This window comes from Delphinapterus leucas, chromosome 1, assembly GCF_059928025.1.
Source record: "Delphinapterus leucas isolate spDelLeu-1000000601 "Yukka" chromosome 1, BTC_Dleu_Yukka2, whole genome shotgun sequence".
Lineage (NCBI taxonomy): Eukaryota > Metazoa > Chordata > Mammalia > Artiodactyla > Monodontidae > Delphinapterus > Delphinapterus leucas.
In genome coordinates, this window is record NC_143129.1 from 74,092,723 (window position 1) to 74,119,378 (window position 26,656).

At 42.8% G+C, this 26,656-nt stretch overlaps 1 protein-coding gene and 2 pseudogenes across 3 annotated transcripts in view; 1 reads left to right on the forward strand and 2 right to left on the reverse strand.

Annotated features, from left to right (window-relative positions):
• LOC111167023 (T-lymphocyte surface antigen Ly-9-like) overlaps positions 1–6,504 on the forward strand; it is a 38,587-nt pseudogene extending 32,083 nt beyond the window's left edge. Inside the window, exon 5 of the transcript XR_016393460.1 lies at positions 1–6,504. This exon is cut by the window's left edge and continues 24,644 nt beyond it. The product of XR_016393460.1 is annotated as a T-lymphocyte surface antigen Ly-9-like (transcript).
• SLAMF7 (SLAM family member 7) lies at positions 2,127–19,533 on the reverse strand. Of its 2 annotated transcripts, none has more exons than XM_022559520.2 (7): positions 19,411–19,533; positions 10,743–11,075; positions 9,160–9,432; positions 8,826–8,942; positions 7,795–7,898; positions 5,892–5,954; positions 2,127–5,066 (listed from the first exon to the last, which is right to left on the reverse strand). In XM_022559520.2, exons 1-7 carry the CDS (start codon positions 19,463–19,465, stop codon positions 4,995–4,997), a joined length of 1,017 nt encoding a protein of 338 aa, XP_022415228.1. In that variant the 5' UTR covers positions 19,466–19,533; the 3' UTR covers positions 2,127–4,994. The 2 variants fall into 2 exon arrangements, with proteins under 2 accessions (XP_022415228.1, XP_022415227.1); XM_022559519.2 differs by having other exon boundaries at positions 2,127–5,069.
• A 1,591-nt stretch (positions 19,534–21,124) lies between these two features.
• Positions 21,125–23,009, reverse strand: LOC111167093 (small ribosomal subunit protein eS1 pseudogene; annotated as a pseudogene).
• Positions 23,010–26,656: the final 3,647 nt, after the last annotated feature.

The following is a 26,656-nucleotide window of genomic DNA, read 5'->3' on the forward strand; positions in this document are numbered from 1 at the left end:
GAGGGTTACTCTGCTAGTAAGGGCTCTCAACCCCAGTCCTGACGGTCTCAAAAGCTATGTCTTTTCCTCCACCTACAGTTGGGAAGGGGGGGGACCACCCCTCTCAAGCTTTGAGCCCCATCTTCCTCTGCAGTAGACAATGGCTGGTGGAGAGGACACTGCTTTTGTTCTAGCTTTGGTTGTATACTGAAGTGTGAAACTTCCGGCAAGTTTCCTAGTTTGTCTTGGTTTCAGTTTCAACATCTGTAAACTGGACATACATACCCCAGACAAGCTGGTCCCACAGGAGTCATATGAGGGCCCATGGGACAAAATTTACACAAAAGTAACTGGTCCCTAGCAAGGGCTTGTAGGCTGGGGATGTGTGGGGAGAGAGGGGAGTCTTAGAAGACTCACTTGTTGTTGGGAGGTTTAGGCGGGTGCAAAATGCTAGTGGAATCTCAATGACACATTTTCTCCAGTGGAGTCAGGCAAACACCCAGAGAGGTTGTCATCTCAGTTTAGGGAATACTGTAAATTAGTATTTTTTTCCACTTAGAATAATGGGGGACTCACACTCTTGCCTAAAGACCCACCTGGCTTTGGGCTGAAGGAGAGAGAACAACGCAGCTCAGAGAACAAAGTATCAAAATTTTGACTAAAGACAGAATCAGTATTACTAATTTTTCCTTTTCCTTCAGTCTCCAATCTGACTTGGCATGGCACTTCTTTATTTAAAATTTTGATATTTTGTCCATCACAGTGATGGGGCAGAGAGCAGACCACCCCAAGATGTGCCACTCTGGCATGCAGATTATTTTGAGTTGAAAATTACCAAGGTTAGTCATCAGTTAGATCCATTAAACTTGTAACCTGCCTTCCCTGATCAAGCTTGCTTTAATAGTTTTTACAAAAACTTTCATGTTCTCCAAGAGTCATGTAGCCTAGATGATAAGATGTTTGCCTTAACTGTTTTTCAGGAATTTGGAGTTAGCTCTGTTCAGTTGGAGCTTGAGCCAGTTAAGACCTCTGGCCCTCCAACTGGGCATGCATGAGTGTCCTCTTGGTGACCTTTCAACATCAGAGGGTCTAAAACTCCACCCTGAGGACATGCATGCAGCCGTTTTCTGAATATGCATCCTACGAAGAAGCCTGTAGTTTAGTTGCAGTGTGCAGAATGATGATTATCTCACCTTTTTTTTCTTATTTCCATTCACCTTTTCCCACATTCCCCATGCTTCAGACCACCCTGCTTTCTTACCCCATAAATAACCTGAGCTCCTCACCTTTGAGGAGGTGGATTTGAGATTTGTTCTCCTGTCTCTCCACTTGGCTGCCTCAAGAATAAATCTTTTCTCTGCTGCAGATCTTGGTGTCTCAGGAAGAACCTTGAACTTACCCCTTACCGACTAAAAGACTTTAAGATAGGAGGCCTGTCCAGGAAGATGCTCTCACCATAGAAAACTATATAAAGTATTAGGAGTGGCAGACAGTGGTAGAACCTAGCAAAGCCCATTTGGTCAAAGTCCTGTGTCCCATGATCTTTTGATGGCCCAGTAAACATTTGTTTACCAAACATTAACTCTTTTTATCTTCCTGTGAGTTACCTTACTTCCCATTGAAACTTCAGACTCCTACCTCCTTCTCCTTAGCCCAGAATACATACACATCTCACCTTGTCTTGCTGTCTTTGAAATTCTTCATACTTATATGGATTCCTACTGTGCATGTAATAAATTTGATTTTCTCCTGTTAATCTGCCTTATGTCATTTTAATTGCTAGCCAAAAGAACTAAGAGGGGAAAGAAGGGAAACACTCCTTCACCCGTAATGGATTTTTCGCATTAATTTTGATTTTTCTAAATATTGCACAAAAATATTATTTACCTTGATGGCTGAGTGTTTTGGTGCTCCCTTAAATTTTGTGTCATGATGAATGCCACACTGGCTTCACCCTAGGCCATGAAGATGTGGTACAGTGTCACAGCTGAGGTGGCATCAGTGCCGGTCACACATATACTCAGTTGGTAGCTTCCCCTTCTGGCTCCAATGTAGATCACCCTCCCCTCCAAGTGCTGCTATAGCTACACTCCACCCCATTCCACCCCACACCAATCTTTGCGAGAATTAGAAAAAAAAAATCTTCCTCAAGACATGTTTATTTTATTAAAAAGGTAATTGTAGTAATAAATACAGACATTTACAATATTTATATGTGAATCACACTCTATTTGATGTGGTGTCTCAGAAAGGACACATCTGTGAAGGGGAGCAGAATTTGTCACCTCAAAAATATGTCTCTTTGGCATAAGGATTATTTTATGCTGATTACTTTTAAGAAACAACAGACATAGGAAGAGCTCTGAAAAGAGTAGAAGTTACCCTTTTGTAAGAGACATTTACATTTACAAGAGAAATCTCCATTTGCAAGGGTGTCTCCTTCTCTGTACCAGGAGGAGGGGGGTGACTAAACTCTAAAAACTCATCAACGGAGAGGGCAGTGATTTAAAACTGCATAACAATCATGTGGTACTGTGCTTTGCCTGATAACCTCCCATAACTGCCCCCACCTCCGTCTTCTTTTGTCTGGAGATGGTGATGGAAGAGGCCATTTCAGGGAGGCTTATTCAGTTTTCCTGGGTATCTCACATGTATATAGGAGGAATACTTGTTATTAAACGTGTTTGTTTTTCTTCTGTTAATCTTTTTATTGTGGGGTCCCAGCCAAGAACCCAGAAGGGCAGAGGAAAATTATTTTTTCTCATCTACATCTGCACGGCTCCACGTGGAGGCCAGCTGGGCCCTCCTCCAGGTTCCTCAGAGCTGGGGGACTGCCTCCTACTCACAACCTTTGTTTCCCCTCAAATCAGCCTCAGACTGTTCTGTTGGTCCCCTCCCTTTTAGTTTTTTTCTTGACAGCTTATTAGCTCTTATATTGGCCATTTTATATATGAAAGTTTTTTTTTGCGGTACGCGGGCCTCTCACTGTTGTGGCCTCTCCCGGTGCGGAGCACAGGCTCCGGACGCGCAGGCTCAGCGGCCATGGCTCACGGGCCCAGCCACTCTGCGGCATGTGGGATCTTCCCGGACCGGGGCACGACCCCGTGTCCCCTGTATCGGCAGGCGGACTCTCAACCACTGCGCCACCAGGGAAGCCCTATCGGAAGTTTCTTTTTTTTCTAGATATTTCCTCTCTCTTTCTCTCTCTCTCTCTCTCTCTCATGGTTTAAAACAACAATTTTTAAATTTCTTACTATTCGCTGGATTGCCTAGCTGGTTCTTCTGCTTCACGTGGTATTGGCTGAGGTGTCAAGAATGATGGAATATCCAGAATGGCTTCACTCTCGTGGCTGGCAGCTGGTGCTGGCTGTCGGCTGGAAGCTCAGCTTGGCTGTCAGCCAGTGGACTTGCTCTTCTCCCATGTGGGCCTTTCCACACAGAGCAGATATTTTCTCCTTTCACAAACTTTAACACACATTTCTTCACTTCATTTCTAATAATTCATATATTTGGACCCACAAAATGGTAGCTGCCCCCGTGGTCCAGTCCACATCACGAATCTAAGCCTAAGTCAGCCTGCGCTTATGGGAAACACCTGTCCAGGAACCTAACATCCACTAATAACAATCCTCTAACTCAGCTTTCCCTAGCTCACCTTTTACCCTAGAAACTAGAACTTATAGGGAAATCCCCACCTCTTAGCCGATCATGCCCTGTGTCTAAGTTGCCTCTTCTAAAACTCTGTAAAACTCACTCTTGTCCAAAATCCCTCAGGAAGAGTGCTGCACTGCTTGTGAGGCACTGTACTCCCCCAGTGCAGAAGTTGTTTTCCCTTGAATAAAGGAAACACTTCACAACCCTAGACCTGAGACCTCAGATCCCTTTCCAACATTTCCATTCAAGATGTGTGTCCAGGAAGACATCCAAAGCAGCCCTCTCCCTCCACATATTTCTCATTTCATTAAAAAGGTGAGCTCTATGGGGGGCAGGGATCATGTCTGTCTTATTTGCTAGACTGACCTAACAGAGGTTCCTAATAAATATTCATTGAATGAATTAAACAACTTTAAATGTCTGCAAGTCTCTTATAAATAGATTCAAAGTATGTCTTCAGGGCAGTTCTTCCACTGAGATGGGCTCCTGCATAGGCCTAAGGCCTGGGTTTCTCCCTTGCAGCACAGAAGTGTAAATGAAGCTGGGGCAGTGGTCAATCACACTTCTGAGTTTTCACTCAGCCAAATTGAGTCTTCTACCTGGCTTCTCTGTCCTTGTGTTCTTTGACTCCCAGGTCCTGTGAATCCACACCTGACCCCCTGGGTGCTGGGAATCAGTGGTCAGGCCTGATGCCACTGCCCACGGAAATAATTCATGAAGGGCCAGTTTCAGGAGAACAGAGAGCACATCTGACGAAAATCACAGTAAGCTCAGCGCAGTGCCAGGCATGTCGTTGATGAGTCAGTAAATAAATCCATTTCTGACTGCTGTCTTCTTCTTCTGCGGGGAACGTCAGCTGGCTGCTCCGAAGTTCTTGCCCTCTTGGCAACCAAACCCTTGGTATATTCCTCATCTCCAAACCCTGGAATGGGAGCTGTCATTCAAATGTGTGAAACTGCATTTACATTTCAACAGAGATGCTTCTAAGCCCTTGCTTTGAGTTGGCTGATAAATTCACAATCACATTTCCAGGAGGGATTCTGGATTTGAAGAGATTTCTCAGCAGTGGGTAGGATTAAGAACTCTCTCTCTCTCTCTTTTTTTTTTTTTTTGTGGCCTCACCACACTGCTTGTGGGATTTTAGTTCCCCAACCAGGGATTGAACCCCGGACCTCAGCAGTGAAAGCACAGAGTCCTAACCACTGGACCACCAGGAAATTCCCAGATTAGGAACTCATAAGTCTGTAGGAACCTAAGGGATACTTTATTCTGGAAGGAAGTCAGTGTCCTTCATTCTTCCTTGATGTTTTTGATTAAGTCAGTGGATTCTTTTGACCATTTTCTTTGGAGCACATGGCTGCTTAGTTGACATTCTCATGGGTAAATTTCCTTGGTGTGTCTGGCAACGTGGGCAGTGAGTGGGATTTCTCCACCTGCTGGGCAGACATAAGGATGCAGAACACTGAAGAGGAGCAGAACTATGGGTCCCCCCAGGAGACCCCACCATCCCAGACACTCTTCATTGCCAAGGGTACCCAACCTAAACCTCTCGCTATGCTTTCTCCCACTGTTTAATCATTTTGACCTTAGAAAAACTACTCCTCAAGCCTAACCCACATTTATCTTGTTGAATGCTTAATGAACTCAACTTTCCTTCTAATGATCTATCCAAACCAACCTTTCCTATTACTAGGCAAAGTGCATTACCCATCCTCATTTTTCTGATGTGGTTGGGAGAGGAGACAGGAAGGCATTCCTGGCTTCTGCCAAGTGTGATCTGTGAAGGAATAAGCTTTAAAAGCTTACTACGTTAGTAGCTTGACTGGGGAGAAGTTGCAAATCACATGTAACATAGCTAGACCATGGAAAAGAAGAGGAACGCTCTCCTGCCTCCAGTTTACTAGTGGCTCAGAAACAAGCCAGAATTGTCTCCCCAGCCATCCCTTTCTCCCAGGCACAGCCTAAGCCATGGAACTTTTCCCAGGCCCTCAGTCAGGATCCTGCTGATTTTCCCTATTGATCCCACCTGGAACCTCTCTCCTACTCTATTTGTTCCACATTACCCCCATTTTCACTCCTAAAACACAATTCTATTCCCCACATACTTGTGTAACCTTAAGCAAAGGGAATGGGTATCCTGGTGCGTCTTTTAGTACCAGGGAAAATGAGATCTCTGGGGCCCAAGAAATTCTAGCTAAACTTGAAACAGGAAGAAGGATGGGACAGCTAAGATAAAACTCAGCTCTAAAGCTTCTTACCTTTGGGGGTATTTGCACAGTGGAATAAAGTGTATTCACTGCATTTTCCTCTGGTACAGTGCTCTGTTAAAAAACAAAAAACAAACAAAAGAAATCATCGCCAAACCCCTGGGTCACATAGACAAGGCCAAAGAGACATCCAGAATCCAGAGAAGGGAAAACAGAGGTGGGAGGAGATGGTGAGAGAGAAGAGAGGGTTCTGGAACCTGAATGGGGGAGTGGGAAGTGCTCTTGTCAGTGACTGCTATTGTAATTATTAATGACTTTTTTCAAGAAGCAATTGCGGGCTTCCCTCGTAGCACAGTGGTTAAGAATCCATCTGCCAATGCAGGGGACGCGCGTTCGAGCCCTGGTCTGGGAAGATCCCACATGCCACGGAGCAACTAAGCCCATGCACCACAACTACTGAGCCTGTGCTCTAGATCCTGCAAGCTGCAACTACTGAAGCCCATGTGCCTAGAACCCGTGCTCTGCAACAAGTGACGCCACTGCAACGAGAAGACTGTGAACCGCAACGAAGAGTAGCCCCTGCTCACCACAACTAGAGAAAGCCCGTGCACAGCAACAAGGACCCAATGCAGCCAAAAATAAATAAAATTTAAAAAAGAAGAAATTGCATTATTTTAAAACTGTATCTTGTTTAAACTGTATCTCGTTTAAATTACTTAATAAAAAATTACTTAATAAATATGTAAGATATATAAGTCCCATGAGCTATGAGCCTCCTAAGGTTATTAAAGGATAATTTGAAATCATATTGTCAATGTTGGAAATAAACTTTTCCATCAGTCAAAAGAGCTTATGGGGCAAATCAGAAATGATGACTAAAGGGACAAAACAAAACAAAACAAAACAATGACAGCAATAACAAAAGCTCCTTCCAGGCTGGAGAAAAATATCCTGGGTCAGTGAAGTTTATTCCTGAACATCTAGGACAGTCTTGTGGTCTCCAGGGAATGTGTCTTGAGCAGGGGAAGAGGGAGGATGGTGACAAAGTGATCGATTTTGACAGAAGCCGGGCTGAGTGAAGCACAAAGAGGTCACCCCTGTGAGGAAGGAAGGAGCTCTCAGGACACCAACAACTTCGAAGAGGAAACATAATATCTCCTCTTGGAAAAGTTGTGGATAAGTGTAAGAAGATGCATCCTGATCAGGAGACACTGAAGGCTGGGGTAAAACTAAGATTTTTGAAGCTCCAAAGTGCTTTTATTTCTTCATTAAGTGGGCCAATGTGGAAAGGGCACTATGAACCCTAAGGAGCAAGCCTAGCCTCGGCTGCAATGATTTTTGCCAGTGGACCTTTTGAAGCTGTCTACCTAGTTCTTGTCTACAAATTGTCTCTTGTTATTTGCATTTCTTTAAACCTTAGTCTTAGGATTTTCTTTTCAAAGAGTTTTCTTTGAATTAACCTTGTGTTTGTTCACTGCAGCTTGGCGACCCACACTTGGGAAGCCTTGAGTGAGGGCCCAGAGCCACCATGGACCCTCTGAGCCCCCTCCTGATGCTTCCTTGAGTTGCCTCAGAGGAAATGGCATCTCTAAAGCCAGTTTTCTGATACCATAACTCAAACATCATATCAAAGTCACATTTCTCTACCCGCCATCCTATGCAAAAGGAATTGGGTCCGTTGAGTGGCCATTTTGAACAGTGGAGGGGAAGGAGTGATTCCGTAAATCACAGTGTGAGCGTTACTGGCTAGGTCAGAGCCAGATGCTCCAGGGGCCACCAGTTCCTGCACAAGAGAGAATCCATGAAGACTTGGGGGAGACACAGGTACATTGGGTTTAAAGGGTTATACATTTTCATTTCCCATGTTGCCCAAATCCATGGAAAAATCTCAAGTAAAACAAGGAGGGCCTCAGAGAGGAGAATCAGGCCCCAGGAAAGACGGGAAAGAACTCACATTTAAGTAAGAGATTGTGTCGTACTCCGAGGTCTCTCCAAAAGTGGGGGAGTAGTTAAGAGTTTCTGGATGAAGGTTCAGTCCCTTCTTCTCTTCAATGGACTCTGAAACCAAGTTGGGAGAGAATCAGAGCTGGCTCCTCCTTCCCCTGGCCACCCCCATTGGCCCACCATCTGGATGACCCACTTAGGGTGACCAACCATCTTGATTTCCCTGTAACTGAAGGGTTTTCCAGGACATGAGACTTTCAGTGCTAAACCCAGGAACCCCAAGATGAACTGGTCACCCTCATCACTTCACTTCCCAATTTCTGGACAAAGGCAGCCAAAAGAGGAAGCAGAGGAGATCAGAAATGCTTTTACAGTGTTTACAGGAGGGAGAGAATATCTCAAAGTTTGCAGTTCGTACCCAACGAACGCTTAGGTTCCTCCCCAATACCCTGAGTGGACAGCATCAGTGGGAACCCGAGAAGACAAATCAGCAGGGTTTAGGGACACAGAGCATGGGGTACAGCCTGGAGAAAGACAGAGAAAGGCTTCTCCAGGAGTAATGTATCTAGACTGAGGTGGGGGGTAGAGAGAAGTCTCTGGAGTTGATCCAATGGAGAGAACTGGGATGGATTGGGGGCTCTGACAGGGATGGGCTGAACGGACGGTGCTGGTTTGTGGACCTCAGAGTTGAAGGCCATGGCCTCCCAGTCAGGGGAGCAGAGTCAACCGTGTGTGACCTGTGTCAGCAGGAGGGATACACTAGTAAGTCCCTCTGAGGGGAAGGAGAAGGGCAGGCACTGGAGAAGGAACTAGGAGAACCTTTGTCTTAGGAGAGAAGTTAAGGGCTTAGGTATTCTCTCCACTCCAGAATTAAGGAGTACAGATGGCTGGTGCTGTCCTTTAGGACAGAGATGATGGCTTCTTCATTTCTGCATCCTTAGTGCCTAACACCAAGCTTGGCACACAGTCCAACATACTGTTGAATGAGTGAAGGAGAAAATGCATGATTGAGGGTGAAGACAAAAATAGTTCATGCTCTACCTTTTCTTCTTTCTCTTCGTATGATCAAAATAATTAGCACCAGTGCAATGAAACAGAGCAGGGTGAGTGACAACAGGAGTTTGAGGATCACAGTGGTATCCAGGCCACCAGCAGCACCTTTAAAGAGAGAATGGGTGGAGGCACAGGGCAGGGAGAAGAGTCAGCTAGGGAAAATGACCCAACTTTTGGAGCAATTGCAACCTTCCTCCCAGTCTGATGACTTCCCCAGGGCTTCCAGTTTTCACAAAGGGCTTGTTCCCATGGGGGACCAGGAGCTGAAGAAGATATAGGTCCTAAGACCAGGGGCTCCTGGAGAAAGAGGAGAGACAGTCACCTTCACAGAGCTTCCAGGCAAAGATGGGGTTTGAGGAGTTGCTGCTGATGGGGTTTCTGGCCATGCAAATGAAGGTCATATCCCTTTTCTCCTGCCTCCAGGATATCGGGAGGGTGGAGCCACTATGGGACTCATTGGTCGCCTGTCCCAGGGACTTCCAGCTGTAAGTTACATCCTCTCCTCCCTGTTCCATGGAACATGTCAGATTGGTTACACATGTGCCATTCTTATTGTTCTGCAGACCTATGATGACTTTGGGCTTTGACAGGTGCTCTGTAAAAGAGAAATAGACAACCAAGTGTGGAAACTATGCCCATAGCCCTCATTTTTTCTGCATTATTCTTGTAAACCTTGGACCTGAATCTCCCTGGTGTGCTACAGAGTGGAGAGGAAGTAGCAATTCAGAGCAGAATTCTCATTCTTATCTGGGGAAGAGAACTATCTAGGTCATATTGCCCACAGCCATAAAACAACAACAGTAGTAATAGAAATAATTACAATGCAACAAGAATGAGCTGCCATTTATGGTAAGCACTGTGGTAAGCACTATGGTAAGCATATGGTAAGCACTGTGTTAAAAGCATTTTAGATGTTCATTAGTTTTATCTTTTTTGGAGGCTCCCTATTCCCCTGTCCTCAGGCTTCCTTGAAGAGACTCACTTTACTCTCTAGGAGAGAACAAAGGTATTGGAGCAACACTTCTGGTTCCCCTCTCGACCTTGTGCTCACTCTTTCAGAGGATGAGCAATTGTTTCGTTGCTGAGATGGTGAGTCTGACATCCCTCATCTACATTTCTCTATTTACATGTTTGGGCTGTTATGATTGCTGTTTAAATGTGGTTTGCCCTCCCCCCTCCCCCCACCCCTGCTAGTTTGCCTGCAGAATGCATGTCTTCCATTCTTTTCAACTATATCTATATGGAGGACACACCTGGATCAAGGTGCATGGTCTACCTCCTACATGCAAACCTGCAGGCCCATCTCCTGGTATCCCTGATATTGCAGCTCAGTGAGAAAGGCAGCTATTCTTTTAGCTGGTTGAGTAATTGTTTCATAAGTTCATTTTCCCTGAATAGGCACCAAAGTCTAGACTTCGGGGAAAGTATTTTTATTATCCAGGTTTACCAGAAAAAATAAAGCTGATATTTTTATCTTCCTTTCTGATTCTTGTGTCTATTTCTCATTTGGTTAGAATCTTCACGGGAAGAGGTGTGATTGATAGTTATACCTGATAATCTTTCTAAGATAGGTATCACTTTACTCCCCATTACAGATATGGAAACTAAGTTTCAAAGAGATCAAGTAACTTGTCTAAGGCCATGTAACTAGTAAGTAGAGAAGCCAACGTTTGACCTGCGTGATTGTCACTTCTCATAAAGCCTATCTGCTGCACCACAATCCTTCTTACTGAATATCTAAGAGGGGACTTCAAGGGTTGGCTATATCTACTTCATCCATGCATGAGTTCCCTCTTCCACTTTATTGCCAAGGGTTTATCCAGCCTTTGTCTGAACAGCTCCAATATCAGGGAGTTCACCATTTTAAGAAGGCAGTCATCCACCTTTAGAACTGGTTCTGCTCACCATAGACACGCAGCTCATACTCCTGGGTTAGGGGATCCTGGAGGGTTGAGCTGTGTATCTCCACACGGTAGACACCTGAGTCATTCTTCTTCAGTTTGCTGAGCTTCAGGGAGTAGCCTTCATGCGGGAAATTCACCCTTTCCTTGTTACGATGTTGGGTCACTATGATAAGGGCTTTTTTGTCTGCCAACTTTGGCTGTATGGTGACGAGAGTGGTTGTGTTGAAGACCCAGATAATGCTGTCAATTGGATCTACTGAGAGATTCAGTGGGAAATTCACAGACCCACCAAGGGCACCAACTAGCTTCTTCAGTACTCCAGAGGCGGCTGGCCCTGCAGAAACAGAGAACCATAAAATAAACCTGAGTTCCTGACCTTGCCACCAATTACTCACTCCCTTTGGGTCCTGGAAAGGTCCCAAGAAACCCTCTCAGTCAAACCCAACCAGTCCTGGGAAACCCTTTGGAACCTCACTCACACAAAGGCACTGAGGTCAGAACTCTCTGCCTGAAAGGGGTGACTACAGGCAAACCCACCCCATTCCCAGAGATCTCTGGCTGAAAAGACCAAGCTCTGAGGTAGACCATGAGGTCGGCTGCATCCTCGACAAGTTCCTGTGGGGTGATAAGTGGGGAGGTTACTGTCCAAGCTCCATTTAGGACTCCCAGATTGCTCCTGGGAGAGCTGATTTTGCTGCAAATGAAGAAGGTAACAGTCTATCTGACCTGGGACAGAGGTTCTTAAGCACAAACCAGGGCACTGGGAGGCAAGCTGTAAGTCTTTAAAGATAGTGATAGCTTAGAAGTTTGAGGATGATTTATCTTTCTATTTTATGGTGGATGGGAGTGAATTCAAGCTCATCCCCAAATGAGGTTCTCATCCACTTGAATTCCAATATCCTTCCTTGAGTGGAAAGGAAAAGGGTGAGTGACTGGGAGCTCTGGAATATGCCCAGGCTACCTTGTGATGTTTAACCTGAACTATCAGGAATTGTAGTAGGGATTTACAGCTCCCTGCCTCCCAAATTTCTGTTTCAGTGCAATCTTAATTCACCTCAGAAAGCATGACTTGCAAACAACCATCACTGATTTTGTGGCTCCAGGTGAAAAACAGTTAAGAATGGCTGCTGAAAAAGCTTCCAGAAGTGGTCAGCTGAGCAGCAACCTAATAACTAGCCCATGGGCCAAACCTGGCCTGCCCCCTGTTTTTGAAAATAAAGTTTTATTGGAACACAGCCATGTTCTTTCCTTTGCACATTGTCTATGGTTGCTTTTCCACTACAAAGGCTGAGTTGGATAGTTGTGACAGAGATCATACTGCCTGCAAAGCTTAAAATTTTACTATTTGGCCCTTTACAGCAAAAGTTTGTTAACTGAATTTGATTAAAAAAACAAAAACAAACCTGAGATTCAAAAAAAGTAAGTAACTTTTCCAAGGGCACAAAGCTAGCAGGTGATAATTTGAGGATTTAACCCAATGTCACTCCAGCCCTGGAGTCTGGACTCTTTCCACTATGGCTCAGTTTGAAGGTCCCTTGGCATTTGTACCAGCTCCAGCCCTTTCCATTAGTCCCCTTCTTCAGTTCCCTCAAGGGCTCAGGTGTCAACTCTGAAGCCCTGGGGTCTCATGGAATCCCGATTTACCATTCAAGTCCTTTGGTGACCTTCCTTCAAGTACAAGCTGCTCTACCAGTGCCCCCAGAGTAAGGGAATCTGGTGCTACCAAATGTTGACCTAGCCCCTTGATAACAGGTCTTGGATCTTGACCAAATTTTTTGCTAAATTTATCTCTAAAAGTACTTGTTTCTCTTCCTGAGTAAATGCCTTTTAGGAGCTGATTCCTGTTTTCAAACAGTTTTCCCCTATAATTTATATATATGCATATATACTTTGGATCACTCAAGCCTTTATCAAATCATCCTGTTAAGTAAGCTGATTTTCCAAAAAGCTACCCTCCCTGCTACTCTAATACTAAGGGAGGATGGTTTTTCATTACTCTCTCTTTGATCATCTCATGGGGTGTCAAAATATTTCCAGTAAATGTTAGAGACAAAACCAGTTTTATTTGAATTTTTGATTTATCAATTAATGTATTCATTCTCTTACTTCAACCATGAGATGGAAGGGGTGAATATTTTGCAGTCAAATAAAGATTGGATATCACTTGCACCCAAGTAGGTTCAATTCTTGGATGAGGGCACCTTTGAGTATTTTAATTTTCATGTGAGGTTTGGGGGACATGTATATGTCAAGGAGGTGACAAAATTGTAAGGATGTGGTTTTAGTGTTTTAGCATGTGTGCATGCACTTAAGCCATGAATAATTAATTGTTCTTTTTACATCTTTATATACATGGTGCTATCTTCCTAGGGTACATTTTAAGAAATGTCAATTGTGTGGAGATATAAGAAAATATCTCCAAATTCATTGTTCCTTGTTAGAATGAAATTGGAGGACAATACAGTGCAAATTGCCTACATGAACCTAGGCGGAAGATATTGGTCTATCTTTATTGTATCTTCAGGGTGAGGAGAAGAGTCGTAAAAGAAGAAAGTAGTTCCATGCCATTCCCTAAATGTGAGCTCAGACGTTAGGGGCCTGGGTTGGTTAAGTCCTAACCAGTTTTGTTTCCTCTTCCCAGTTGACTGTGAAAGGGGGTCCAGAAACAAGACACTTCTCTTCTCAGCTTCTAAGACTGAACTGAAGCTCCCCTTTCTCTGATGGCTTCTCCACCTGTGATGTGTGACCCTATAGGGTTTTACCATGTCTAGGTAAGTCATGCTCTGCTCATTCAGTCATTCCTTCCTTTAACTAAAATATGTTTAGTTCCATACTTGTGCCTGGCACTGTTTAGGAGCTGAGGGTATAACTGGGGAGCAAGATAGTCATGATCCTTGCACTCATGGAATTGGGAGAGAGTCATTAAATGAGTAACAACATGTGCTGTGAAAGGGGAAATGACACTACTTAGGGAACACATGATGGGGGTGGGGGATGTAACATGACCTGTGTGATCAGAAGGCCCTAGAGAATGAGTAGCTACTAACACCTATCTACAATGCCAGGGAGGATTGGGCCCCATGAGACTCATCTACCCTCCTACCTGGATCAATGTGGTGAATGTTGTAACTTGCCTCCTCTGCATTCATTTCAGTCCTTCCTCATTTTGTAGCAGCCATATGGTTTGGGTAACTCAACTCAAGTGGTAGCCTTCCTCTGCATAGTAATTAGTTCAGGGGTATCACATGTCCCAGGTTGATTGTATCTGATTGTATCTGATTGTATCTGAGATACAATCTGAGATTGTATCAGGGCTTTTGTTCCTAGGCCAGCAATAGTTGATGTTGTGGGAAGATATGAAGCCTTGGACTGCCACCCACTTACTACCACCAGACAAGCAGCCAGGGCTCCTTCCTCAGCTTATCCCCAGTTTACGTCCTAACATCACACTTTTATTGGTGCTTTATCCTTTTCTCTGTCCATCTAAGTCTTATTTAAGACCCATAAATGCTAGTTCAAAGCCCTTCCCTGAGGAAGTCTTCAACACTTTCTCACACCTACCCCCTGAAATTCCACCATGAATGTCACTTCATTTTCCACTTGAAATTCCCCATGAGGAGCTATTCCCACGGGTGGTGACTGGACGCACCATTTTGCTGTGAGTTAGCGGATCACTGATCTACAGGCATTAGGTTCCAGATCACCTGGTGATGGGGTCTGGAGTCTCATCCAGGGACATGTGGAGATGGTCTCTTCTCCCAGGCAACATGCAGCAGTGTAAAAAAGTTAGAGGTATGGCCTAAATGGGGGTCAGGAGACCTGGGTTCCATTCTGGTTCCACTGTAATAATAACTCCAGCAATGAATACTTGGTTTAATGGGTATTCCCGTTCTTGATCCTCAAGTCAACTCTACGTGATAAAGGTTAAGCTGCACTTTATAGATGAAGACATTGGGGGTCCAAGATGCTGAGTGACTTTCCCAAGGCCCCAAGCTGGAAAGTGGCAGAAGTGACATGAGAAGCTAGTTCGTTCCCCCATCTCCTCTAGAGGCCTGCATTCTTTCCACTGCTACCTCCCACTACCACTTTGAATTTCAGCTTATCCCCAGTTTACATCCTAAACGTAAATTTGAATTTCAGTGTTCTTACCTCTCATAGGAGAAAAAGAATAATCTTTATTCACCAAGATTTAGGGAAGGATGAAGGGTGAATACAAATGTGAAAACACTTTGAGAAGTACAGAGCAGCCTGAGACATGGTAGGAGGCAAGAGGAAACGACAGGCAGTAGTGTTATGAGACAGGCTTTGAGAAAGCTTCCCACTTTTTGGTCTCATTTCTGCAAGAATGGCTAAAAGTGAGATTTCCCAAAACTTCTTTGGATGGCTTCTCAGTAAGGTAAGCTTCTTAGAAGGTGGTCTGCACACTAACGCCTATACATCAGTTACTGGCTAATTCACAGCAAAAGAGTAAGTCCAATCACCACGCAGGGAGATAATTCCTACAGCAAGCATCCCCACCAACCTACTTCTGGAGGTTGAGGAAGCTGGGGCAGGAAACCCTCTGCTTTCTGCCCTGGCCAAGTCTCAGGTATTTTTGGCACCAGAAGATTCAGCCCTAAGATGCTCTTCATAACAAGAGCGGACAACAGCTCCTCCCTTTTGCCACCTGCCTTTCCTTTTGGCTGTCACCTCCTCCCCTTAACCTGTTCCCCCAAGGCTCATGTGTTGAGTGGAGGGGAGGAGCCAAATTAGGAGGAAGGGGCACCACCAGTACAGCCAGAATCAAGGAATGGTGACCTAGGAGGAAGACCTCAGCATAGCGGAGTGTGTAAAGCCCACCTCCTGCTTGCCAGCCTGGTCCCCGAGCACCTCTTCCAGTACTGGGTGCCTCTATCAGAATGCACCACCGTGTCATGCCACCCTCACCATGGAAACCAAGGATCAGAGCATCTCAAAGCTAGGAGGAATTTTAGGGACTACTTAGTCCAATCCCATTTTATAGATGAAGAGTCTGGTGCTCTGAAGGTTATAGTGATGTGTGCCAAGTGAGTGGAAGGCCAGGATTAGTAACAAGGGCTCCTAAGGCAGGGTTTCCCAAGCTGTGTCCCTGCTACCTTTGAGGTCTGTGGCAGTGCCTCAGTGTATTTCTTGGGAGCTTAGATGGAGGTCAAGGGGGTAGGGGATGGGGTGGAGGCTATGGAACTACCCCCCTCCATCAGGGAGGCTTCAATTCTATGTATCAGAGTTGTTTGTTTCTGTGTAAGTTTTCTTTTTATAAAAGGAAACCACTGCTTAAAAAAGAAAAAAACGACTTTGGAAACTACTGTTCTTTACCCAAATTCCCCTTAATTAATGTACTTGGAAAGGGCATTTACAATCAGTACCATGTAAGATGTACATGGAACAGAGGCTGACAAGCCTCCCAATTCACCAGCCACCTTTGCCAACACTCCAGTTCTAACCTGCAACATTCATATTCAAGTTCCCTACTGTTCTGCCCCTCACTCATCTCCGAAACGTTCCTCTTGTTTGTCTCTTCTGGTCTTTTTCAACACCTCCCCAATACCTCCTCACCCACTTTTTCTGATTTCCTTTTATAAACTGTCTCCTCAACCCTACTGTATCCTATAATCATCATAAAATTGTGCCCATTTTCCAGATGAGAATACTGAGGCTGCAAGAGTTGTTCCTTGGTCCCTCTGAATTTGGCCAGGGTGACTTTTGTTTGGTGCATTCACATCCTGGAAATGGAGTTCCCTACTCTTCTTGGGCATTTCCACTGCCTACCTTGGCCTCATGTACATGGAGAGGGAAGGAATCTCTGGGGAAGATTCATCTCAAATACACATTCATTGAGCACTATTTCTGAGGGTACAATATTAGGCCATTAGTTTGGTGTGATGAAATGAGCACTAGGTTTGGAAACTCAGTTTCTGTTCTACCTCCTAATAGCTGTGTAATCTTGCCTAAGACACTTGACCTCTCAGAGCCTAAGTTTTGGGGATAATAATATCTATCTCGTAGATTTGTGAGGAGATTGTATGAAAAATGCCTTGGATGTAATAGGAGCTTAATAAATGGTGATTATTATTATATTGTTTTGCATTTGATATCTTATTTAAAACATGACAATAATTTGCAAGTTAAGTTTCATTTTCTCTTACATACTTGTAAAGACCGAGGTTCAGAGGCTAAGAAATTTATCCACAATAATATAGCTACTAAGTCAAGCCCAGGAGTTCTTCTCCAGGGCCAGCACTGCTTTCACAGTCCTGCCCACTGGAGGCTCTATGACAATCTCAGATTATTCTTTGAATCACGGAAGGTATAGCACGCAGGCTGCCACAGCCTCCTGGAGCAGGGCGCACACTTGCAACTTGCACCCTGCTGACCCAGGTCATGTTTCAGGTGGGCACCTGGGTTTTGAAAAGTCCTGCCATGTCCTCCCCCATTTCACCATCCCCAAGTTCCCCTTCTGATCACCATTTCCGTTCAAGGAGTGATTTTTAAAGTAAGGGTCAGTTCCAGGACCAGGTGCTTCCTAAAAATGCAAACTTTTAACGAACTCACAGAGGGTGAGAGTCTGTTGATGCTGAACAGTTCAAGACACCAGGTGGCGGGGAGGAGAGGATAGCGAGGCCTGACTTACTATGTGGGCTTGGGCAGTTCTCTTCTGGCAGGCCTGGGGCACACATAAATGAACCAGCCACACCAAATCCTCAGAGGGAGACCTCATGGTGGTTCTCCATGAGTTTGATGACCAGAGAGATATTCCTAACTTATGGGGTTCCTGGTCCTTCCTGAGAGCCCTGAAGATAGTAACATCTTGAAAGACTAGAATACCTGTGACAGGCATAGAAAAGTCCTCAGTCCTTCATGGCATTAAATATAAAATGCCTACCTATGAGTTGGTTTTCTAAGTAGAGACTGATTGGGTTACTTGGGTTAAGAGGGAAAATTCAAATGTTCTCTGCCATCAGTATGATTGTTAAATGCATAATAATTTAAAATATTTTTCTAAATAATACATATTTATATTTACATAAATATAAAACATAGAAGTATATGTATAAATGTTATAAATATATTTGAATTAAAATATTTAAAATATATATTTCTAAGTAAATAAATATACACCTGTACCATCTCATTTTGTTCTTAAAATTACCCTCAAAATGAAGGAAGGCTGAGGTCCGAGGAAGATGACATTCTTCATCTACTTCATGGCAGAATCCAGATAAGGACACAGGTTTTCCTGATACCCAACACCACTTCTTTCAGCCCTTTGTTCCTTGGGACAGTCAGAAGGGCAGTCAACTCCCAAAGTCATTCCTTCTCCTCTCCCTCCAGTCTCTTCCTACCCTCTGTGAGTCAGAGACCACAGGATGTAAAAGCTTTTGCACAGCAAAGGAAACCATAAACAAGATCAAAATACAACCCTCAGAATGGGAGAAAATATTTGCAAATGAAGCAACTGACAAAGGATTAATCTCCAAAATTTACAAGCAGTTCATGCAGCTCAATAACAAAAAAACAAAGAACCCAATCCAAAAATGGGCGGAAGACCTAAATAGACATTTCTCCAAAGCAGATATACAGATTGCCAACAAACACATGAAAGAATGCTCAACATCATTAATCATTAGAGAAATGCAAATCAAAATTACAATGAGATATCATCTCACACCAGTCAGAATGGCCATCATCAAAAAATCTAGAAACAATAAATGCTGGAGAGGGTGTGGAGAAAAGGGAACACTCTTGCACTGCTGGTGGGAATATAAATTGATACAACCACTATGGAGAACAGTATGGAGGTTCCTTAAAAAGCTACAAATAGAACTACCATATGACCCAGCAATCCCACTACTGGGCATATACCCTGAGAAAACCATAATTCAAAAAGAGTCATGTACCAAAATATTCATTGCAGCTCTATTTACAATAGCCGGGAGATGGAAGCAACCTAAGTGTCCATCATCAGATGAATGGATAAAGAAAATGTGGCACATATATACAATGGAATATTACTCAGCCATAAAAAGAAAGGAAATTGAGCTATTTGTAGTGAGGTGGCTGGACCTAGAGTCTGTCATACAGAGTGAAGTAAGTCAGAAAGAGAAAAACAAATACCATATGCTAACACATATATATGGAATCTAAGAAGAAAAAAAAAGGTCATGAAGAACCTAGGGGTAAGACGGGAATAAAGACACAGGCCTACTAGAGAATGGACTTGAGGATATGGGGAGGGGGAAGGGTAAGCTGTGACAAAGTGAGAGAGTGGCATGGACATATATACACTACCAAACGTAAAATAGATAGCTAGTGGGAAGCAGCCGCATAGCACAGGGAGATCATGGCTTTGTGACAACCTAGAGGGGTGGGATAGGGAGGGTGGGAGGGAGGGAGACGCAAGAGGGAAGAGATATGGGAACATATGTATATGTATAACTGATTCACTTTGTTAATAAAGTAGAAACTAACACACCATTGTAAAGCAATTATACTCCAATAAAGATGTTTTTTTTTAAAAGAAAAAGCAATATTAGATGAGGGAGCAGAGCCTCCTAAGTTGAGCCAGAGGCCCAGAGTGGAGCCAGAAGCCTGGAGCTACAAGCAGGATGGGGTAGGCAGTCCAGAAAACAGGAAGATCTTGCTGGACTCACCTGTGAGCTGGCAGAGGAGAAAGATGAAGGTGAAGCATGCTGTGGAAGAAAGCATATTGCTCTTTGGATGTCAGTCACTAAAATGAACCCACTTCCCTTTTGTAGTCACCCTCTTATATCTTTTCCCCTGCTGGGATTTTAAGTAGGTGGGGTCATGAGATTGAGAATGAGTCATCTCAATTTTCTCCATATGGCCAGCATTTTCTGTTACACATGTGACCTTTCAGAGATTCATAATAGAGAACCTGGAAGGAAATAAAAGGTTATACAGAGAAAAAAGGGTGGCACTGGGGATAATAATAATATCTTTTGAGCTTTGCTAAGTACCAGGAGTACCTGCATTCTTTTATTTATTCCTCATAACAACCCTGTGAGTGAAATACTACCATAATGCCTAGTTTACAGATGAGAAAATGAAGGCTTAGAGTATAGTACAGCAAAATTAAGAAGTTCTTTTAATCAAAAGTAACCATTATAATAGTAAAAAGGCAAACCACGTAGTGGGAGAACATATTTGTAATACATTTATTCCACAAGAGGCTTATATCCATAATATATGGTTGTCCAATTGTTCCAGCACCATTTGTTGAAAAGACTGTCCTTTCTATATTGAATTGCTTTTTATTTTAAAATTAATTTTTATTGGCGTATAGTTGCTTTACAATGTTGTGTTAGTTCCTACTGTACAGCAAAATGAATTAGCTATACATATACATATATTCCCTCTTTTTTGGATTTCCTTCCCATTTAGGTTACCACAGTGCATTAAGTAAAATTCCCTGTGCTATACAGTATGTTTTCACTAGTTGTCTATTTTGAATTGCTTTTATACCTCTGTCAAAAAGCAGTTGACTATACTTGTGTGGGTATATTCTGGGCTACCTATTCTGTTCCATTGATTTATATAATGTAATTATTGATATATTATGACTTAAGTCTGCCATTTTATTGTTTATTTTCTTCTTGTTTCTTCTGTTTTTTATTCCTCTGTTTTACTTTCCTGGCCATTCTGTAGGTTATTTGAATTTTTTTTAATAATTCCATTTTGATTTACTATAGTATATCTTGAGTATATCTCTTTGAATAGATTTTTAAATGGCTGCTCAAGGCATTACATTAAACATACGTAACTTATGGTTTACTGATGTTGGCTTTTTACCAGTTCAACTAGCATGTAGAAACATTACCCTTACAAGATTCCTTTACCATCGCTCCTTAATAACTTATCTTAACTATATCTTCTCCACATATTGAGAACCATATCAGGTAATGTTATAATTTTTGCTTCGTCAAATATAATTTAGAAAACTCAAGAGGAGAAGGATAGGGAATTCCCTGGCGGTCAAGTGATTAGGACTCAGTACTTTCACTTCCAGGGCCTGGGTTAAATCCCTGGTGGGGGAACTAAAATCCTGCAAGCCACCTGGTGCAGCCAATAAAAAGAAAGAAATGAGGAGAAGGGAGAAGGATAGTCCATGATATTTAACCCATATTTTTACTCTTTCCATTGCTCTTTCTTTATTCCTGATGTTCCAAGTTTCCTTCTTTTTTCTTTCTGTTTCAAGATATTCCTTTAGCCATTCTTTTAGGGTAGGTCTGATGGTGACAAATACTTTTAGTTTTCCTTCACAGTGAGGATGTCTTGATTTCACCTTCATTTCCTGGGCATAGAATTCTATTTTTTTTCACAAATAGGATCTTTTATTTGTCACCATTAGAAGTCTGATTTTTAAACAGATTGGACTGGTGGCTCATATCCATCAGTTCATTCAACTTTAGCACCTGCTGCATCCCCAGTAGCTTTTCCAGAACTACTACCTTCACTATGTAGCTCCATGAGTTTTCCCAATTCAAACTTGGGCTTCTTCAGCATTTTTACTTTTCTAACAAAGGCATCATGGAGTGGATAAATAGATTGGAAGACATTTTCTGTCTTTCCCAATGCTGCCTGGAATGAATTTATTTACCCTGTTTCCAGTCATTTGTCTACACCTCTTGGGTCATGATTTTCATCATCTTCTTGCGGATCTGGAGGACCTGCTGGTGTCGGGCATAAGAGGTCTTCCGAATCTGATTGTTGCGTTTTTTAGTAAAACGCGTACAGAATAGACAAAGCAAATAACCATAGGTAGTCTTGACATCAGTGTGACCTTCAATCATGGTCTGACATTTTTTGACCATGGAGCACATTTTATCATGGGTCAGATCGATGCAATGGAAATTAGTCAGGCAGTTTTTGCCCTGAACATCCTCAGTAATTAGCATGAATTTTCTAAACACAACTTCACCATTCTGCAGATCAGCAAGGCTCACTTCAAAAATATGACCCTTGAGGCCATCAGATGAGATTTTGGTTCCTTGAGTTCTCGTGACTAGTGTTTTCCCAATATTTCTTACATTGAACATAGCTGGTGCTTTCACATCATACCAATCTTTCTTAGAAAATGGGTCAACCACTTTCTTCTTGGCTCCCTTTTTACCACCTTTTGTAAGGCACTTAATCTTGCCGACCCTGGGTATAGAATTCTAGATTGACAGTTCTTCTCTTTCAGCACTTGAAAAATGTTATGCTACTCCTCTTGCCCACATTGGTTTCTGATGAGAAATCAGCAGTCATTTAAATTGTTTTCCCTTGTAGTTAATGTGTAGTTTCTCTCTGTTATGAAGATTTTTTTTTCTTTTTTGTTAGTTTTCAGCTGGCTGATTATGTGTCTTGGTATGTATTTCTTTGAGTTTCTTTGGGGTTCATTCAGTTTCTTGAATCTGTAGATTCATGCTTTTTGCCAAGTTTGGAGAAATTTCAATACTTTTTGAATAGTTTTTCTTTTTTTAGCCCAGCATTCTTATTTTTTCTCCTCTCATTCTGAGACTTTGATAACAAGAATGTTAGATCTTCTATTATTGCCCCCATAGAGCTCTGAGTCTCTTGTTAATTTTTTTCAGTCTATTTTCTTTCTGTTGTTCAGGTTGGGCATTTTCTATCTTCAAGTACACTGATTCTTTCCTTTATAATCTCCGTTTTGCTATTAAGCCCATCAAGTGACTTTTAAATTTCATTTACTGCATTATTCACTTCTAAAACTTCCCTTTGTTTCTTCTTCATATATTCTGTTCTTTTGCTGAGACTTTCTAGTGGTTTTGTCTTTTTTTTCATTTCCAGGGTTTTATAATTACTTGTTGAAGCATTTTTATGATGGCTGCTTTAAAATCCTTGTCAGATAATTCCAACATCTGTCATCTTGGTTTTGGTGCCTATTGATTGCCTTTTCTTCATTCAAGTTGATATTTTCCTGGTTTTTGGTATGATGAGTGATTTTTGACACTGTGGCGGTAGGGTAGGTGATATTATTACCACTGGGTGGTTGTGAAAATCCAAATTTTCCCTTGTCCTTGCTCAATAACATCCCAAGCAAGAGAGGGAAGTAGTGCCTCATTACTTCAGGGTGGGAATGGAAGTTCAGTCTTCCCACTCAGCCTCTTCTGATGTCACCTCAGTTGGGAAGAGGAGGGATTCCTCCTTACTGCCAAGAGAGATGGAGGTCTAGGCCTTCCTCTTGGCCTTGCTGATGGTGTGGGGTCCCACATTTTTCCAGTGGCATTTGGCCAGAATAGGGTGATTATTGCCTAAAGGCTTCTATCTTGCTAGGCCATCTCTTTTCTCATCCTTTGCCAAGAGAGAGAAGAGTTCTCTTGGGATTGGCATTTCTGGGTTACAGACTTGTTTAACACACAGCCCAAGGTATATACATGACAAAAAGGAAACCCAGGGAACTAACCACCATGTCATTCCTTGGATCTTGAGGTCCCTATCCAGTACTTCTTCTCTCCACCTTTTAGAATCTTCTTGTGTTTGTGTTTTATATATAATGTCCAGGATTCTTGGAAAAGTAGAGAAAAATGTGCCCACTTCATTTTCTCTGGAATGAGTAGTCTGATCATGTGTTTTTATAGCCTTTCTAATCTATCTATCTATCTATCTATCTTTCTCTCATGGAAATAATGGTGGAATCTTTAAAAATGACTTCTTGTTAATTGGTAAAATCTCAGAAGATTTAATAAAAACTTGGTAAAATTCAGTACTCACTCATAACTGCAAAAACTTGTAGAAAACTACAGCAAACATCATATTTAGGTAGTGAGCCTTTAGAAGCAATACTATCAAAGTCAGGAATAAGGCAAGAATTTCTCCAGTTACTGCTACTATCTATTAATTAACTGGTGTCTTGGCCAAAGCAATGAGACAAGAAAAATAAAAATGTATGTGGATTAGAAAAGGAGACACAAATTATCATGTTTTTAGATCACATTACTGCTGATGTAGAATATCCAAAGGAATCTGCAGGCAAATTATGAGAGCTAATAAAGGAGTGAACAGGACTCCAGCAAACAACCATATCGTATACAAGATATTTTTCTAACTTGGCTCACAGGTTAACACTTGTTTACTAATCTTGACATAGTTCAAGATTACCTCCTAGTAAGTCCTCAGTAAATATTAGCTATTATTTTAATTATAATTCATTTAAAATAGCTTCTAATCAGTTATAAAGAGCCAGACCTTGGGCTGTAAGCATAAACAGATGAAGTCCCAGTCTTTTTTTTTAAAAGTCTTTATTGAATTTGTTACAATATTGCTTCTGTTTTTATGTTTTAGTTTTTTGGCCGGGAGGCATATGGAATCTTAGCTCCCTGACCAGGGATCAAACCCGCACCCCCTGCATTGGAAGGCAAAGTCTTAACTGCTGGACCATCAGGGAAGTCCCCTAGTCCCAGTCTTTATGTGAGGAATGCTGGCGAGCCGTATGCCTGCTGTGCATCTGCACTTGCCCTCTGTCCTCTGCGTTGATGTTCCAGCTCCCTCCCCACTGCAGAAAAGCCACTTGACTCATTCAGGTAGGTTATAGCACTCCTAACTGATACCTCATCTCTGATTCCCTGACTCTTTGCTGTTATCTGTTGGCACAGATATGTGTGCCATGTGCCAGGCTTAGGTAAGAGGGATGGGGGAGGTAGGTGGGAGATGGAGGGTGTGTGTAAGTTGACAAACATGGAGATGTCTGTTACGCCTAGTCTCTGTTTTCACAGAGCTCATGACACCAATTGTAAGTTCTGACATTATAATCATATACAGTAGTCCCTTGGTATCCATGGGAGATTGAGTCTAGGACTGCTCACTCCACACCAAGATACCCTGGATGCTCAAGTCCTTTACAATCACCCTCTGTATCTGTGGGTTCTAGAAACATGGATATGGAAGGCTGACTGTAATGTAAATATTTTTCAAAAAAAGAAGGGGGGGAATTGGTAGAATCTCAACATATTTCAATTACTTAGCAGCTGTGCAAATTAGTATAAACAGATTTAAAAATCACTCTGGGAGCCATTTTGTGGAAATTAAGGGTGATTTTTATATAAAATGCTATATTTTGATGTAAAGAAGGTAGACTGTGTTAGCACATTAAGATGAAAATCACATCAAATTGATACTAAGACTAGAAAGCACACTGGAATAACTTGCTACCATGTGCCCCTGACAAGCTGTGGCCAGCTCTGATCTCATGTAAGTAGTCAGTATTGACTCCACAGCTAAATTGGGCAAATGAATGCAGTTACAGTTAGTAAAAACTCACAGAAAGAACACACAGATATTGTGATTAGCAAGTGTGTAGAAAAATTCAGTCTTAGAAGAGACAGGAGTAAAATGAGCAAGATGGCAGTGTAGGATTTTTTAGTGCCTGTCCCCTCCTAGAAACATCAATTTGAACAACTCCAGTGGCTCCAGGCAGCTTCTGTGACAGCAGGCTCCTGGTGGACTCCAGTGAACCAAGCCTCCTGGACCACCCCAGAGCAAGCCAGCTCCCTTAGATCATGACTCTTGTGGCCCCAGCTCCCAACCAGCTCCCATGAATCTACGCTTCTATGAACCCAGACTCCAGCTGGGCCCATGCTACCACACCCCAAGCTGCCAGCCTGTCCCAGTGCCAGGCTGGCCCCTGCAGACCTAGACTTTAGATAATCTCTTACAGACCCAGGCTCCTAGTCTGCCCTCCTAGTAGTGCCAGATGACTTCCCTCAGACCCAACCTTCAGACCAGCAGCTGTGGCCTCAGGCTCCAGGATCACCCTAGGTCCAGGCCAATCCCCATGTCCACAGCCTCCAGGCTGGCTCCCACAAAACCAGGTTCCTGGCCCATTCCAACACCTGACTGGCCCCTTTAGACCTAGATGTCAGGCTCATCTCACTGGTACCTTGGTAGCCTTGGTTTAGATCACATTACTGCTGATGTAGAAAATCCAAAGGAATCTGCAGGCAAATTATGAGACTAGCCTTGGTTGACTAGCCTTGGTAGCCTTGGTTGACCCCTGTGGTCCTAGAAGACAGGTCTTCCCATTTGGACACAGATCCCAGGCTCCCCACCACAGACTTATGCATCAGACCCACCCAAGTGAACACAGGCTCTGGGCCCAACCCATGGACCCAGGCACAAATGAACCCAAGCACCAGGCCTGCCAGTCTGCTGACCCAGGCACCATACTTGCCAGTACAAGGACTCAAGAAGTAAGCCCACTCAGGATCTCTGGATCTCTGATGGGCTGACTGGTAAAGGGCTTTGCCTGCTGAAGCTAGTCTTTAAAGACTGGAAGAGGTGCCTACTTCCTCAAATGTGCAGACACCAATTCAAGGCCACAAGGATCATGAATAATCAAGGAAACATGACACCATCAAAGGAAACTAATAAAGCTCCAAAGGCTGATGCTAAAGAAATGGAGATTTACAAAGTGTTTGACAAAGAATTCAGAATAATCTTCTGAAATTCAGTGAACTCTAAGAAAACACAGAGAGACAACTAAATAAAATTAGGAAAGCAGGGCATGAACAAAATGAAAAGTTCAACAAAGAAATAGAAACCATTAAAAAAAAAAACACACAGAAAAACCCAGAACAGAAATCCTATGTTGCAGAATACAGTAACTAAACTGAAAGAGTCCATAGAGAGCTTCAACAATAGACTCAACCAAACAGAAGAATTAGTGAACTAGAAGACAGGTCCTTTGAATCATTCTCTTAGAGAAGAAAAAACAATGAAAAAGAGCAAAGAAAGCCTATGTGAATTATGGGTTAACATTAAAATAAACAATCTACACATGTTTGGAGACCCAGAAGGAGAAGAGGAGGAAAAAGGAGCAAAAAGCTTACTTAAAGAAATAATGGCTGAGCAAAATCCTTTTTGACTCACCTCCTAGAG

Bases quoted from the DNA above. Each gene is read 5' to 3' on its own strand.
- SLAMF7 (XM_022559519.2), bottom strand. From the start codon at position 19,465: ATGCTTTCTTCCACAGCATGCTTCACCTTCATCTTTCTCCTCTGCCAG. The intron at 11,076-19,410 runs GTGAGTCCAGCA...CTGTTTCTGCAG, and splicing joins TCTCCTCTGCCAGCTCACAG to GGCCAGCCGCCTCTGGAGTA. The intron at 5,955-7,794 runs GTGAGTTCTTTC...GTTTTTTAACAG, and splicing joins ACACAATCTCTTACTTAAAT to AGCACTGTACCAGAGGAAAA.